The sequence below is a fragment of the Somniosus microcephalus genome, chromosome 16, assembly GCF_052327205.1.
Source record: "Somniosus microcephalus isolate GS21.2 chromosome 16, FLI_Smic_1.0, whole genome shotgun sequence".
In the NCBI taxonomy this organism is placed as follows: domain Eukaryota; kingdom Metazoa; phylum Chordata; class Chondrichthyes; order Squaliformes; family Somniosidae; genus Somniosus; species Somniosus microcephalus.
This window is the reverse complement of record NC_141002.1, coordinates 106,792,827-106,807,447: the sequence shown is the minus strand read 5'-3', so window position 1 is coordinate 106,807,447 and position 14,621 is coordinate 106,792,827. Positions and strand designations below refer to the sequence as shown.

General features: G+C 49.8%; 1 protein-coding gene across 1 annotated transcript in view; it reads right to left on the bottom strand.

Annotated features, from left to right (window-relative positions):
* Window positions 1-14,621, bottom strand: part of polr3b (polymerase (RNA) III (DNA directed) polypeptide B) — a 112,243-nt gene that overhangs the window by 70,771 nt on the left and 26,851 nt on the right. Inside the window, exons 11-12 of the mRNA XM_086009694.1 lie at window positions 14,122-14,238; window positions 8,637-8,771 (exon numbers count right to left, since the gene is read on the bottom strand). Coding sequence (XP_085865820.1) covers window positions 8,637-8,771; window positions 14,122-14,238 — 252 coding nt within the window. The remainder of the gene's footprint in view (window positions 1-8,636; window positions 8,772-14,121; window positions 14,239-14,621) is intronic.

The following is a 14,621-nucleotide window of genomic DNA, read 5'->3' as shown; positions in this document are numbered from 1 at the left end:
GGGAAGGGATAGCTGGACTGGCCTTCACCAGTAACACTTGGAACCTGCTGCCAGGGGAGGTGCGAACAGGTGACTCTCCCTCCACCCTTCAGGGAAATTTCTGGCTATTCCTTAGCTCTTGCAGCCATTCAGCTGAGACTGACAACCATGCAGTGGGGTGGGGGGGGGGGGCGGGGGGGGGGAAGGCGATGTTGGATTGTGTGGGTTTACCCTATCATGGTGTAGAACATTTGTACACTGAGCCACTTTAAAAAAAAAAAAGCTGCTTGAGGGAAAACAGCTGTTGGAGCATCTTTTCAATAAAGTTGCATTTAGTGACTTGACGAATGGATAGTGGTACAAGCAGCGATAAAGTGCATCATCTATAAGATGCACTGCAGCAACTCGCCAAGTCTTCTCTGGCAGCACCTCCCAAATCCTCTTTCACCTAGGACAAGGGCCGCAGGTGCATGGGAACACCACCACCTCCAAGTCACACACCATCCTGACTTAGAAATATATCGTCGATCCTTCATCGTCGCTGGGTCAAAATCCTGGAACTCCCTCCCTAACAGCACTGTGGGAGTACCTTCACCACACAGACTGCAGCGGTTCAAGGCGGCGGCTCACCACCACCTTCTCAAGGGCAACTAGGGATGGGCAATAACTGCAGGCCTTGCCAGCGACGCCCACGTCCCATAAACGAATAGAAAAAAAAGTCGCTTTGGGATCCTCAAACTGATGCAAGGCAAAAGCTGCAGCAGACAGAATATTTCAGAGACAGCGGAATGGGAAGCACGATTGATTCACAAGTCAGCACAAGATCTGACCGGGGCGATGAATGAGGAACGAAACCTTCCACATCAGCTACAAATGAGACCAGCCATTTGAATGCCACAGATCGAAGGAGCAAAAGACCAGAAGCCGCACCGAGTCAGGGAGAGCAGTAATGCATCTAACTCTGCTGATTTGTCGTGGGCGAGTGCAGTTTGTTGCGTGGTACTTTATAAGGCACTTCAACCAATGAATAGTCGTGTGACCAAAGCATTTTCTATGCTGTTGTAAAGATCTCATGTGATTTAGTCAATACTTCAGACTGTGGCGGAGCCACTAAGGGACTCCGATCAATTGTATATAATTCCCTTTAATAATATGTTAGCTACAGCCCGAGTCTGTATCTTTGTTTTCACTGTTTACATGTACAGAGCGCGATCACTTTAATAGCGCGGGTAAACGCGATGACGTCACGCCGTTCATCACGTGAACCCCCACCGGCGGGAAAAACGTGATCGTCATGACGTCAGCCACGGGACCGCCCTAGCAGTCCTCGTGGAGCCTCCGAACTGACTAGACCTATATTCGATGTTCTCCTGTAATTATCCATTAAACTCTGTTAGTTTTCATTAAACCTCATTTATTTGATCGCCTGAGTGGACCTCAGTCTTTTGGATAGGAACTAGACATTCTTACATTGGTGACCCCGACTTTTGCGAATGGTTTTCGCAGAAGTTACTGAACATGGAAACGAACGCCGTTGCTTTGAAGCTACCACAGTTCTGGGAGCAACAGCCAGCCGCGTGGTTCACCCAGGCTGAAGCCCAGTTCGCAATCACGAACATCGTTGCGGATCAGACCCGTTACTATTACGTGGTCTCCACCCTCGACAGCGCCACAGCCTCGCGGATCGTCAGCCTGCTTGGTAATCCACCAGAAGATCGCAAGTATGAAACGATAAAGGCACAGTTGTTACAGGTCTTCGGGCTCACGAAGTCGGAGCGCGCCCGCTGGCTGCTCGCTATGCCCGGCCTCGGGGACTCCAAGCCGTCCGAGCTCATGAGCCAAATGCTCACGCTCCTGGGCTCCGAACCAGAATGCTTCCTCTTCAGGGAGCTATTCCTCAGCCAGCTACCGGAGCAAATTCAGGCTGCCCTAGCCAGGTCGGAAGTCACAGACTGCGCAGAGCTGGTTGCCGAAGCGGACAAGATTTTCGCGGTGACACAGCAGTACCGCGCTGCCACGAGGCGCCCATCCCCCACAGATGCTGCTCCAGCCCCTCAACCAGCGGGGTTGTGCTCCTACCACGCCCGTTTTGGCGCGAAAGCAAGATGCTGCCGCCCTCCCTGCAGTTTTTCGCTCAACAAAAAAAAAACAGCAACCCTGTCGAAAGAGGACCGGTTATAACGAGCGCCCCGCGGCTGCGATGGCAATCGGTAAATCGGGAAAACTCTTCATCTCCGACTCCCTATCTGGTCGACGTTTCCTCTGCGACACCGGGGCGCAGTGTAGCATCCTACCCGTGTCAAATCTTGATATACAAGCCGGGGGGCACGGCCTCTCCCTCGAGGCGGCTAATGGCGGGGCCATTCGGAACTTCAGAAGACAGCAGGTCCAGGTGTGCTTCGGCGGCCAGCGGTTTTACTGGGATTTCATCACGGCCAAAGTCTCTCAAGCCATCCTCGGGGCAGATTTTTTGTGCGCCAACGGCCTCCTGGTGGATGTAAGGCACCGCCGGTTGATCAATGCGGCCACTTTTCACTCCATCCCGTGCCACCGCAGTAACGCCGTGTTGCGCACTGTCTCCTGTGCGTTCCCACCTCCGGATGACTTCACTCGCCTCCTTGGAGATTTCCCAGACCTGACCAGACCCACTTTCTCTTCCACGGCCACGAAACATGGTGTCGAACATCACATCACCACTACTGGCACCCCGGTCTACGCACGGGCCCGGCGCCTCGAACCTGGCAAGCTCGCGGCTGCGAAAGCAGAGTTCGACACGATGGAGCGGCTGGGGATTATTTGCCGGTCGAATAGTCCCTGGTCTTCGCCTCGCCACATTGTTCCGAAGCCTGGCGGCGGATGGCGGCCTTGCGGCGACTACCGACGCCACTACTCCTGATCGGTACCCGATCCCTCATTCAGGATTTCTCTGCCCATTTGGCGGGAAATACCATTTTTTCAGAAGTCGACCTTGTCCGTGGCTACCACCAGGTCCCCATGCACCCGCAAGACGTCCCGAAAACTGCAGTCATCACCCCATTCGGCCTGTTTGAATTTCTGCGGATGCCGTTTGGACTGAAGAACGCTGCACAGGCTTTCCAGCGCTTGATGGACTCCGTGCTTCGGGACCTCAAGTTTCTATTCGTCTACCTCCTCATCACCAGCCCTAATAAAGGAGCACATCTGCCATTTACGCACCCTCTTTAGACGCCTCAGTCAACACGGCTTTATCATCAACTCGGCCAAGTGCCAGTTCGGCCTGCAGCAGATTGATTTCTTAGACCATCGCATCACATCGGACGGCGCAATTCCCCTGCAAACGTAGGTGGAGGCAGTTACTTCTTTCCCGCGCCCGCAGACTGTCAAGGCCCTGCAGGTGTTCCTCGGGATGGTAAATTTTTATCACCGGTTCGTCCCTAATGCAGCTCTGCTCATGCAGCCCCTGTACGAGGCCCTCAAGGGCAAGTCCGGCAAGGATCCGATTAGCTGGACGGTCGCCATGGACCGGGCGTTCGTCGACACAAAAGGCGCCTTAGCCAACGCAACCATGCTGGCGCACCCGCTGCCAGGTGCCACCATCGCCCTTACCACTGACGCGTCAGACTACGCCATCGGCGCAATGCAGAAACAGTGGGTGACTGAGACGTGGCAACCGCTGGCGTTTTTCAGCCGTCAACTACGGCGAAACGAACGGAAGTACAGCACGTTCGACCGGGAGTTGTTAGCCCTTTTTCTGGCCATCCGCCATTTCCGGTTCTTGCTAGAGGGCCGTCCATTCACGGCTTTTGTGGACCATAAGCCACTAACGTTCACTATGGCCAAGACCGCCGAACCGTGGTCAGCTCGGCAACGTCGTCCCGTGGTCAGCTCGGCAACGTCGTCAGTTGACGTTTATTTCAGAATTCACCACTGACATTCAGCATGTGTCCGGTAAAGACAACCTGGTGGCGGATTGCCTCTCGCGTGCGACCTTTCATGCAGTCCAGCTCGGCATCGACTATGCCCTCATGGCTGCGGATCAAGCCTCGGATCCGGAAGTCCAATCTTACAGAACCAACCCCTCTAGCCTCCAAGCGGCTGACGTCAAATTCCATGCTGCGGGCACTACGTTACTCTGCGACGTCTCTGTGGGAGATCCTCGCCCTATCGTGCCGGTCGCCTGGCGCCGAAAAGTTTTTGGCGCCATACACGGGTTGTCGCACCCTGGCATGAAGGCCTCGCAACGGCTGATGTCGTCCAAATTCGTGTGGCGGGGCATGCACATGGATGTCCGCGACTGGGCCAACACCTGCGTGGTCTGCCAAAAGGCCAAGGTGCAGCGTCACGTCAAGGCTCCGTTGGCCACTTTCGCTGTTCCGGAACGTAGGTTTGATCATGTGCATGTGGGCCTGGTGGGGCCACTTCCGCCTTCGCACGGGTTTACTCATCATCTTACAATGGTGGACCGCACCACTAGATGGCCTGAGGCAGTTCCTTTGTCATCCACCACTTCCGCAGACGTCGCCAGGGCATTCATCTCCACTTGGGTCGCCCGTTTTGGGGTACCGGCGGCCATCTCGACTGATCGTGGGCCGCAGTTTTCTTCTGAGCTCTGGAACTCTGTGGCTCAGGGGCTCGGCGTCAAGCTACATCGCACCACTGCCTACCATCCACAGGCGAACGGCCTGTGCGAGCGATTCCACAGGTCGCTCAAAGCCGCACTGCGAGCCAGCCTTCAAGGCGCGGGCTGGGTGGACAGGCTTCCATGGGTCCTTTTGGGTCTTTGTACGGCACCTAAACAAGATCTTCAATCGTCCTCGGCGGAGCTCGTATATGGCCAGCCGCTACGCGTACCAGGGGATTTCCTTCCGACTCCAACAGAGCCATGGTCCGCATCCCAGCAGCTCATCAGCCACCAGGAGGCAGCCAGAAGTTTTGCTCCAGTGCCTACGTCGCATCACGGCTTGCAGAGCTCCCACGTCCCAGCTGAGCTGAAGAACGCCGACTATGTGTTTATCTGCCACAACGCTCATTGGGATCCGCTCAAGCCCCCTTACACTGGTCCTTTCCGCGTGAAAAAGCCGGGAGACAAATCTTTTTCGGTCGATATCGGAGGTAAACCGGACCACATTTCGGTTGACCGGTTGAAGCCGGCTCACTTGGACTTTGACCGCCCAGTCGAGATTGCGCAACCGCCGAAACGTGGCCGACCGCCCACAGTCGCCGTGCCAGATCAAACGCAACCGCCCGCCGGCCATCAGCTTCCACTTCAAGGCTACAGAAGTCGATCTGACAGGCTTGTCAAGCCTCCTCGCCGTTTTACTTTTGCTGTTAAAGACAATTCTGGGGGGGCGCATGTGGCGGAGCCACTAAGGGACTCCGATCAATTGTATATAATTCCCTTTAATAATGTTAGTTACAGCCTGAGTCTGTATCTTTGTTTTCACTGTTTACATGTACAGAGCGCGATCACTTTAATAGCGCGGGTAAACGCGATGACGTCACGCCGTTCATCACGTGATTCCCCCACCGGCGGGAAAAACGTGATGACGTCAGCCACGGGACCGCCCTAGCAGTCCTCGTGGAGCCTCCGAACTGACTAGACCTATATTCGATGCTCTCCTGTAATTATCCGTTAAACTCTTGTTAGTTTTCATTAAACCTCGTTTATTTGATCGCCTGAGTGGACCTCAGTCTTTTGGATAGGAACTAGACATTCCTACAAGACGACTTTTATTGCTGCATTCATTTGTCCATCTTGCTACCCGAGGTTGGGAGACTATTTGGGAAACCATAGGGTTTCAGCCTCACCTGCATTCACCATTATCTGGAGCAGACGCTGGTTAGCTGCACTGTTGCTAGTTCAGACTTATTCTTCATCACTACGTTTGGCTTCCTGATAAAGGCAGCCTTAGGTGACCAGAAATTCAAAACCTCAAGAAACCTTTGTTCAAGAAACCACACCTAGAGTACTGCGTGTAGTTTTGGTCTCCTTATTTAAGGAGGGGTATACTTGCATTGGAGGCAGTTCAGAGAAGGTTCACTAGGTTGATTCCTGAGATGAAGCGGCTGTCTGATGCAGAAAGGTTGAGCAGGTTGGGCCTGTACTCTTTGGAGTTTAGAAGAATGAGAGGTGATCTTATTGAAACATAAAAGATTCTGAGGGGGGTCGACAGGGTAGATGCAGGGAGGATGTTTCCCCTCGTGGGGGAATCTAGAACTCGGGGGCACAGTTTCAGAATAAGGGGTCGCCCATTTAAAACGGAGATGAGGAGGAATTTCTTCTCCGAGGGTGGTGAATCTTTGGAATTCTCTTCCCCGGAGAGCTGTGGAGGCGGAGTCAATGAATATATTCAAGGCGGAGATTGACAGATATTTGAGCTACAGGGGAGTCAAGGGTTATGGGGAGCGGACAGGAAAGTGGAGTTGAGGCCAAAATCAGATCAGCCATGATCTTATGGAATGGTGGGGCAGGCTCGAGGGGCCGAATGGCCGACTCCTGCTCCTGTTTCTCATGTTATGTAAACCCAAATTGTTTGCATCAGTTTCTACATCTCCATGAGCTATTGTTTTTAGATAGGCCTGTTTAGCTCAGGTTTCCGTTGCAGGTAGTGTTCACTGCTGCTTATAACCCTGCAATAATTTTGCTCTTGTTCGGAGCAAATATACTCATGCTGGAGAACAGGCCACAAACTACTTTTCTCAATCCAAGGCCATCAAGTAAAACTGGCCTGATATAAGATGGGTGAATTGCAACAGAAAGATCTCTACTATCGCAACATGACTCAAACCTAACCTCAGCAAGAAGTGCGACATCTTCGCTTCCTACACTGACCATGCCTCTGGCTACTGAATGGGGCCGTCAGTTTACAGGCAGCATCAGGACACTGAGCTATAAGAACATAAGAAGTAGGAGCAGGAGTAGGCCATACGGCCCCTCGGGCCTGCTCCGCCATTCAATAGGATCATGGCTGATCCTAACCTAGACTCACGTCCACTTCCCTGCCCGCACCCCGTAACCCTTAATTCCCTTATCAGCTAGGAAACTGTCTATCTCCGTTTTAAATTTATTAATTAATGTCGCAGCTTCCACAGCTCTCTGAGGCAGCAAATTCCATAGATTTACTACCCTCTGAGTGAAGAAGTTGCTCCTCATCTCAGTTTTCAAACGGCAGCCCCTTATTCTAAGATTATGCCCCCTAGTTCTAGTCTCACCCATCAGTGGAAACATCCTCCCAGCATCCACCCGATCAAGCCCCCTCACAATCTTATATGTTTCGATAAGATCGCCTCTCATTCTTCTGAATTCCAATGAGTAGAGGCCCAACCCCCTCATCTCCGGAATCAACCGAGTGAACCTTCTCTGAACTGCCTCGAGAGCAAGTATATCTTTTCTTAAATATGGAAACCAAAACTGTACGCAGTATTCCAGGTGTGGCCTCACCAATACCCTATATAACTGAAGCAAGACTTCCCTGCTTTTATACTCCATCCCCCTTGCAATAAAAGCCAAGATTCCATTGGCCTTCCTGATCACCTGCTGTACCTGCATACTAACCTTCTGTGTTTCATGCACCAGGACCCCCAGATCCCTTTGTACTGTAGCACTTTGCAGTTTCTTCCCAATCCCGTGATTTTTTATCTTGTGCGGTAATCTTTTGTGTGGCACCTTGTCAAATGCCTTTTGAAAGTCCAAATACACCACATCCACTGGTTTCCCTTTATCCACCCTGTTTGTTACGTCCTCAAAGAATTCGAGCAAATTTGTCAAACATGGCTTCCCCTTCATAAAACCATTCTGACTCTGTCCGATTAAATTATGCTTATCCAAATGTCCTGTTACTGCTTCCTTAATAATGGACTCCAACATTTTACCAACCACAGATGTTAGGCTAACTGGTCTATAGTTTCCAGCCTTTTGTCTACCTCCCTTTTTAAATAAGGGCATTACATTAGCAGTTTTCCAATCTGCTGGGACCTTTCCTGAATCCAGGGAGCTTTGGAAAATTACCACCAATGCATCCGCAATCCCTACCGCTACTTCTCTCAAGACCCTAGGATGTAAACCATCAGGTCCAGGGGATTTATCCGCCTTAAGTCCCATTATCTTACCGAGCACCATCTCCTTAGTGATTTTAATCGTGTTTAGCTCCTCCCCCCCTATAGCCCCGTTTGTCCAGTGTTGGGATATTTTTAGTGTCCTCTACTGTAAAGACTGATACAAAATATTTGTTCAGCGTATTTGCCTTCTCCATGTTCCCCACTACTAATTTCCCGGTCTCGTCCTCTAAGGGACCAACGTTCACTTTAGCCACCCTTTTTCTTTTTATATAACTGTAGAAACTCTTGCTATCTGTTTTTATATTTTTTGCTAGTTTACTTTCATAATCTATCTTCCCTTTCTTAATTAATCTATGTTCCCTCTCGAATCTTTTTGGGATTGATTGGCACCCAGGACTCAAAGGAAACTGTTAGATGATATCAAAGAGCCCCCGTCTCTCTCCCCTACCACCACCCCCCCCCCCCCACCCCCGGCAATGGAACGATATCGAAGGAAACTGTTACATGATACAAAAGACCATCTCAGTGAGGCACTGGAAAGATATCAAACAGGAATGAGAAAATGGACACACAGGAGAGAAAAAGGAAAAGAGAAAAGAAAAGCGAGACGCCAAACTCACCTGTCCAGCCAGCTCCAGACGCTTGTTGCCGTAATAATCTCTGTCGTCTACTTTGTTCGCCCCTTGAGCGAGAATCACCCTGCGTACCATGACGGCTGTGTAGATGCACTTTGCACGGAAGTTGAATTCTTTGACCTGTAGAGGGAGAACAAACTTTCATTTATATAGCATCCTGGGACATTTCAAAGTGTTTTAGAAGCAATGAATTATTTTGGAAGCGCAGTCCTCGTTGGCAAACATGGCAACCAATTGTTGACAGCAAGGGGCCACAAACTGCAAATGAGATGAATGGTGAGTTAGAATCATACAGCACAGGAGGCCATTCAGCCCACTGTGCCTGTGCCAGCTCTCTGAAAGAGCTATTCAATTAATCCCACTCCTCTGCTCTTTCCCAATAACTCTGCAATTTTCTCTTCAAGTATTTAGTAACTTTCAAAAGGGAATTGGATAATGAATCTGCTTCCATCGCCCTTGCAAGCAGCGCATTCCAGGTCACAACAACTCATCTCCCCTCTGCTTCTTTTGCCAATTACTTTAAATCTGTGTCCTCTGATTACCAAAGTTCCCGCCAGTGGAAAGTTTCTTCCTATTTACTCTATCAAAACTCAAGCTTTTAGTTACAGGAGAAAAGTTGACCAGGATAAGGGAGAACTCCCTGCTCTTTTCTGAATCTTTTACACCCACCTGAACAAGCATGGTTTAACAGCTCACCCGAAGGACGGCACTTAGATTACGTGCTGCATTGGGGCTTGAACCTACAGCATTCTGACCCAGAGGCGAGAGTGCTACCAACTGAGCCAAGCGGGGACACAGCTTATGATAACTGAGCATCGCTCAATACACGCCATCAATCTGCACCAAAGGTTTTCATAGCAATGACCAGTGACAGTAAATTACTGCAGAGCTGCTTATACACGCAACAGAAATATTTTCACACTTCATACAGGATGCCCTGACCAGTGAAGATATTTATCATGATTAACATTAACCTGCACACAGTGCAAGGGGGAGGTGGGCGGGATTTTCATTTCCCCAAAATTTATATGTACCTCTCACCCCATGAAATTGTCGCTGTGTGAATATATAAACAGTCTTACAGAACCAACATCAGTTTATTAAAGAGTGTGCTCACAGTCAAAGTCCTGGTAAAGTTCAGAGACACTCCTTATCAATAATGCGCACTAAAGAAATACAAGTTGCTCTAAGTACTCCACGTACACTTCAGACAGCAGTGAATCATGTTACGGCTTTTAGTTTTCTGCCAGCATGAAATTTCTGTTTAATGCTAATTTTTAGAAAAGGCAAGTGTCTCAACTCAACTTCAAATGGGGTAAAACACAAATATTGCCCAGCAAAAGATGCTGATAATTGAAGGCTGTGCAAAGCAATGAGTTTTTACCTCCCATTCCCAGGTTTCTATTACAGAAATGTGCGATATAGCTCTCCCGAGACACAATGGATAAAGGCACTGCTGATGTAGGACTAAACTGTATGAACCAACAGCAATTTGCATTGTTTTAATACGGTAAAACGTCCCAAGGCACTTCACAGGAGCGTTATTTGACACCGAGCCACATCAGGAGCTATTAGGACAGGGGACCAAAAGCTTTGTCAAAGAGGTAGATCTTAAGGAGTGACTTAAAGGAGGAGAGAGTGGTGGAGAGGTTTAGGAAGGGAATTCCAGAGTTTAGGGCCCAGGTAGCTGAAGGCACGGCCGCCAATGGTTGAGCGATTATAATCAGGGATGCTCAAGAGGGCAGTATTGGAGGAGCGCAGATATCTCGGAGGGTTGTAGGAGGTTACAGAGATAGGGAGGAGTGAAGCCATGGAGGGATTTGAATAAGAGGATGAGAATTTTAAAAATCGAGATGTTGCCGGACCGGGAACCAATGTAGGTCAGCAAGCACAAGGGAGATGGGTGAACAGGACTTGGTGCGAGTTAGGACACGGGCAGTGAGCACAGGGGGAGATGGGTGAACGGGACTTGGTGCGAGTTAGGACACGGGCAGTGAGCACAGGGGGAGATGGGTGAACGGGACTTGGTGCGAGTTAGGACACGGGGCAGTGAGCACAGGGGGTGATGGGTGAACAGGACTCGGTGCGAGTTAGGACACGGGCAGCAAAGTTTTGGATTAGTTCACATTTACAGAGGGTGGAAGGTGGGGGGCCGGCCAGGAGTGTGTTGGAATAGTCGAGTCTGGAGGTAACAAAGGCATGGATGAAGGTTTCAGCAGATAAACCAGAGCTCAATTTCTGATCTGTTCTAGCACTATCTAGGGCAGCAGGCGAGTACCACAGCTGGCCTGTGCTCTCCTGGAACTACGAGAGTGGGCAGCGACAAACAGCTGGGTTTCTGCTCCTGGCTGCTGCCCTAGGCAGGTTCCCGTCAACAAATGGGATTCAGCGTTATTAGAAAAACACCAAGAGCATACTGTGGATAGGAGGGCTCGATGGGCCGAAGGGAACACTGTGGATAGGAGGGCTCGATGGGCCGAAGGGAACACTGTGGATAGGAGGACTCGATGGGCTGAAGGGACTGTGGATAGGAGGGCTCGATGGGCCGAAGGGAACACTGTGGATAGGAGGGCTCGATGGGCTGAAGGGAACAGTGGATAGGAGGGCCTGATGGGCCGAAGGGAACACTGTGGATAGGAGGGCTCGATGGGCCAAAGGGAACACTGTGGATAGGAGGGCTCGATGGGCCAAAGGGAACACTGTGGATAGGAGGGCCCGATGGGCTGAAGGGAACACTGTGGATAGGAGGGCCCGATGGGCTGAAGGGAACACTGTGGATAGGAGGGCTCGATGGGCCAAAGGGAACGCTGTGGATAGGAGGGCTCAATGGGCTGAAGGGACTGTGGATAGGAGGGCTCGATGGGCCAAAGGGAACACTGTGGATAGGAGGGCTCAATGGGCCAAAGGGAACACTGTGGATAGGAGGGCTCGATGGGCTGAAGGGACTGTGGATAGGAGGGCTCGATGGGCCGAAGGGAATAGTGTGGATAGGAGGGCCCGATGGGCCGAAGGGAACACTGTAGATAGGAGGGCTCGATGGGAACACTGTAGATAGGAGGGCTCAATGGGCCGAAGGGAACACTGTGGATAGGGCTCGATGGGCCAAAAGGAACACTGTGGATAGGAGGGCTCGATGGGCCGAAGGGAACACTGTGGATAGGAGGGCTCGATGGGCCAAAGGGAACACTGTGGATAGGAGGGCTCGATGGGCCAAAGGGACCACTGTGGATAGGAGGGCTCGATGGGCCAAAGGAAACACTGTGGATAGGAGCGCTCGATGGGCCGAAGGGAACACTGTGGATAGGAGGGCTCGATGGGCCGAAGGGAACACTGTGGATAGGAGGGCTCGATGGGCCGAAGGTCTTATCCTACCTGAAACTGTTTACTATATATAGAGCTTAGGAAATGTCATTAAACAGGGTAAAAGTGAAGGCGACTCACCATGAATTAAGATGCTGCCGACTTCATGAAGTCTAAGACAATATGAAGTCTTTTCAAAGCAGCGGAAAACAAGTTATTGCTTTGGTCCTGTTGTCGTGGCCAAGTGCAGGGACCGTTTTAATTGGCTAACTGGAATCTGCTGTTGATTGGTGGCAGAATGGGTTACTATGGAAACATTTGTTGCATTGCGGAATTGCCTGCAATGTGCAAGGAAAACAGCTTCAGGACTTTAAACATCGAAGCCGCTTTGTTTTGCTCATACAGGGAAATAAAATAGCCCAATAAAAAAACACTACACGTGCTGCCCAAGGTAACCATGTATAATAGAGAGATCGAAATATAGACACATATTTACCCAGAGGGTACGTCACAAGAGACTTATAAAAGCGAAGGCTGGAGACTAAGATAGTGCTGTCAAACTGGCTGAATGAAAGAGTATTATCATGTTTTTTAAGATAGTAGAAAGAGGATTTATCAAGTTTAAACTGCAAACGGAAATGATGCTAGTTATTTGGTCAACTTGTTTTATAAACTTGCTAAATTTAGCATTTCCATTAGAATCAATGGTAAAAAGGTCCAAAGTGTTTTTGACATCTGCTTCTGAAGTATTAACCTGCACAGGATTAAACTTTATCCTGAATGTAAATGCACCTTGCAGAGAAGTACACGAATGATCGAAAGAGAGAAGACTTTAACTGCCGGAAAACTGAAAATATGAAAACACAGCAGACAACAAAACACAGGTTAGCGTTTGGGGTGAAGTCTCTTCCTCGAGCTTCATCCGTCCTGACAAAGGGGCTTCACTCAGCATCAGGACCAGCTAATGTTTCAAGCATCGACCCTCAGTCAAAACTGTAGGGTCGCCATCCAAGACACGAACCCATCTGCCGTGTAATTCCAGCACGTTCTGTTTTTATTTAAATTGGAAAATAGAATCCGACAGGTTTGGTCCAGTCGCAAGACTCGCAACCACTTGCACAGTCCATGCTAATCACCTATACCGGGAGAATGGCGCTCACCATTTACCATCACCGCAGGAGACAATTACAAAGGCGCCGCTTAGAACGTATTAATCGCAGCAAAGAAACCCCTTTCCATTTTCTAAAATGACACAGATAGCATTCATTCAAAAAATCCCCAGTCAGTGTCGGGGTGTGACTGATCCAATTACTGACGTTCGGGGCTGCTAACGTTTTAACGTGCGAGATAGTTCATGGGAATGGGCGGAAACTCGAGCTTCAGACTGTGTCACGGGGAAGAAACAAAATCCGCGTGGGGGTCACAGACGGCAGTGCCCTGGATCCGACAGCGGGGCTCTGCTGTACTGTTTCAGCGGTTTAATCATTTACAAATCTCCTCTGTGTACAAAACCTAACCAACAGTTTACACTCCGAATCCTCTGGAGGGCATCTGGGGCCAATAATTCTTTGCTACTACCTATTCCATTCAGCCCGCTGGTGTGCGTGCTCCACACGAGCCTCCTCCCACCCCTCTTCATCTCACCCTTCATCTATTCCTTTCTCCCTCATGGTTCTCTAGCTACCCCTTAAATGCATCTCTGTTATTCGCCTCAACCACTCCCTGTGGCAGCGAGTTCCACATTCTCACCACTCTCTGGGTAAAGAAGCTTCTCCCGAATTCCCTATTGGATTTATTAGTGACTCTCTGATATTTATGGCCCTAGTTCTGGTCTCCCCCACAAGTGGTAGCATCATCTCAGTCTATCCTATCAAATCCTTTTGTAATTTTAAAGACCTCTATTAGGTCACCTCTCAGCCTTCTCTTTTCTAGAGAGAAGAGCCCCAGCCTGTTCAATCTTTCCCGATGGGTATAACCTCTCAGTTCTGCCATCATCCTTGTAAATCTTTTTTGCACCTTCTCCAGTGCCTCCAATGGTTTTACAGTTCACCGCGTCTGGCGTGTGAATCACATTAACAGTGCTCGCTCTAAGCGTCAACAGCAGCGTGCACTGCATGAGCAAATACAAGCGCTGCACAACTAGCCGACTCCAGCCTGGCGCGATGCTTACAGGCACGTGGGTAAGTACAGTCGATGCGAGCAGCTCCCGGGCCTCTTCCATCTTGGTTTTCTTCGGTCCTCCCCACATTCTCTGCCTGCGCACTTTATTCCCAATGTACTTCAATGCCTGCAAGTCAGAGGGAATGAGCTGAGCCATGCTGAATGAAATAATAATTCACAACCTCGCTGCTAGATTAATTGGACCAGAAATATCCCTCCATTGCCAATGTTTAAATAAAAATAGATCTTCTCAAAGCAAAGGCCAAATAGTTAACCACGAGCAAACTTTTCACTTACTAAACTTTCACAATTTTAAAATCAAACTTTGCAAGTTATGAAGTAAATTAGTAGTACTGACTTAGAACCATCCCATTGTGGCACATTACAAGATACTGGGATTGGTTTTGCTCAGTTTTGTTAAATCGAAGTTAAAATATTTAATGAGCAAAAACAAAGAAACACGCCCTCTTACATTAGGTCTTTACTCAGGTCCAGGAATCGGTGTTTGCA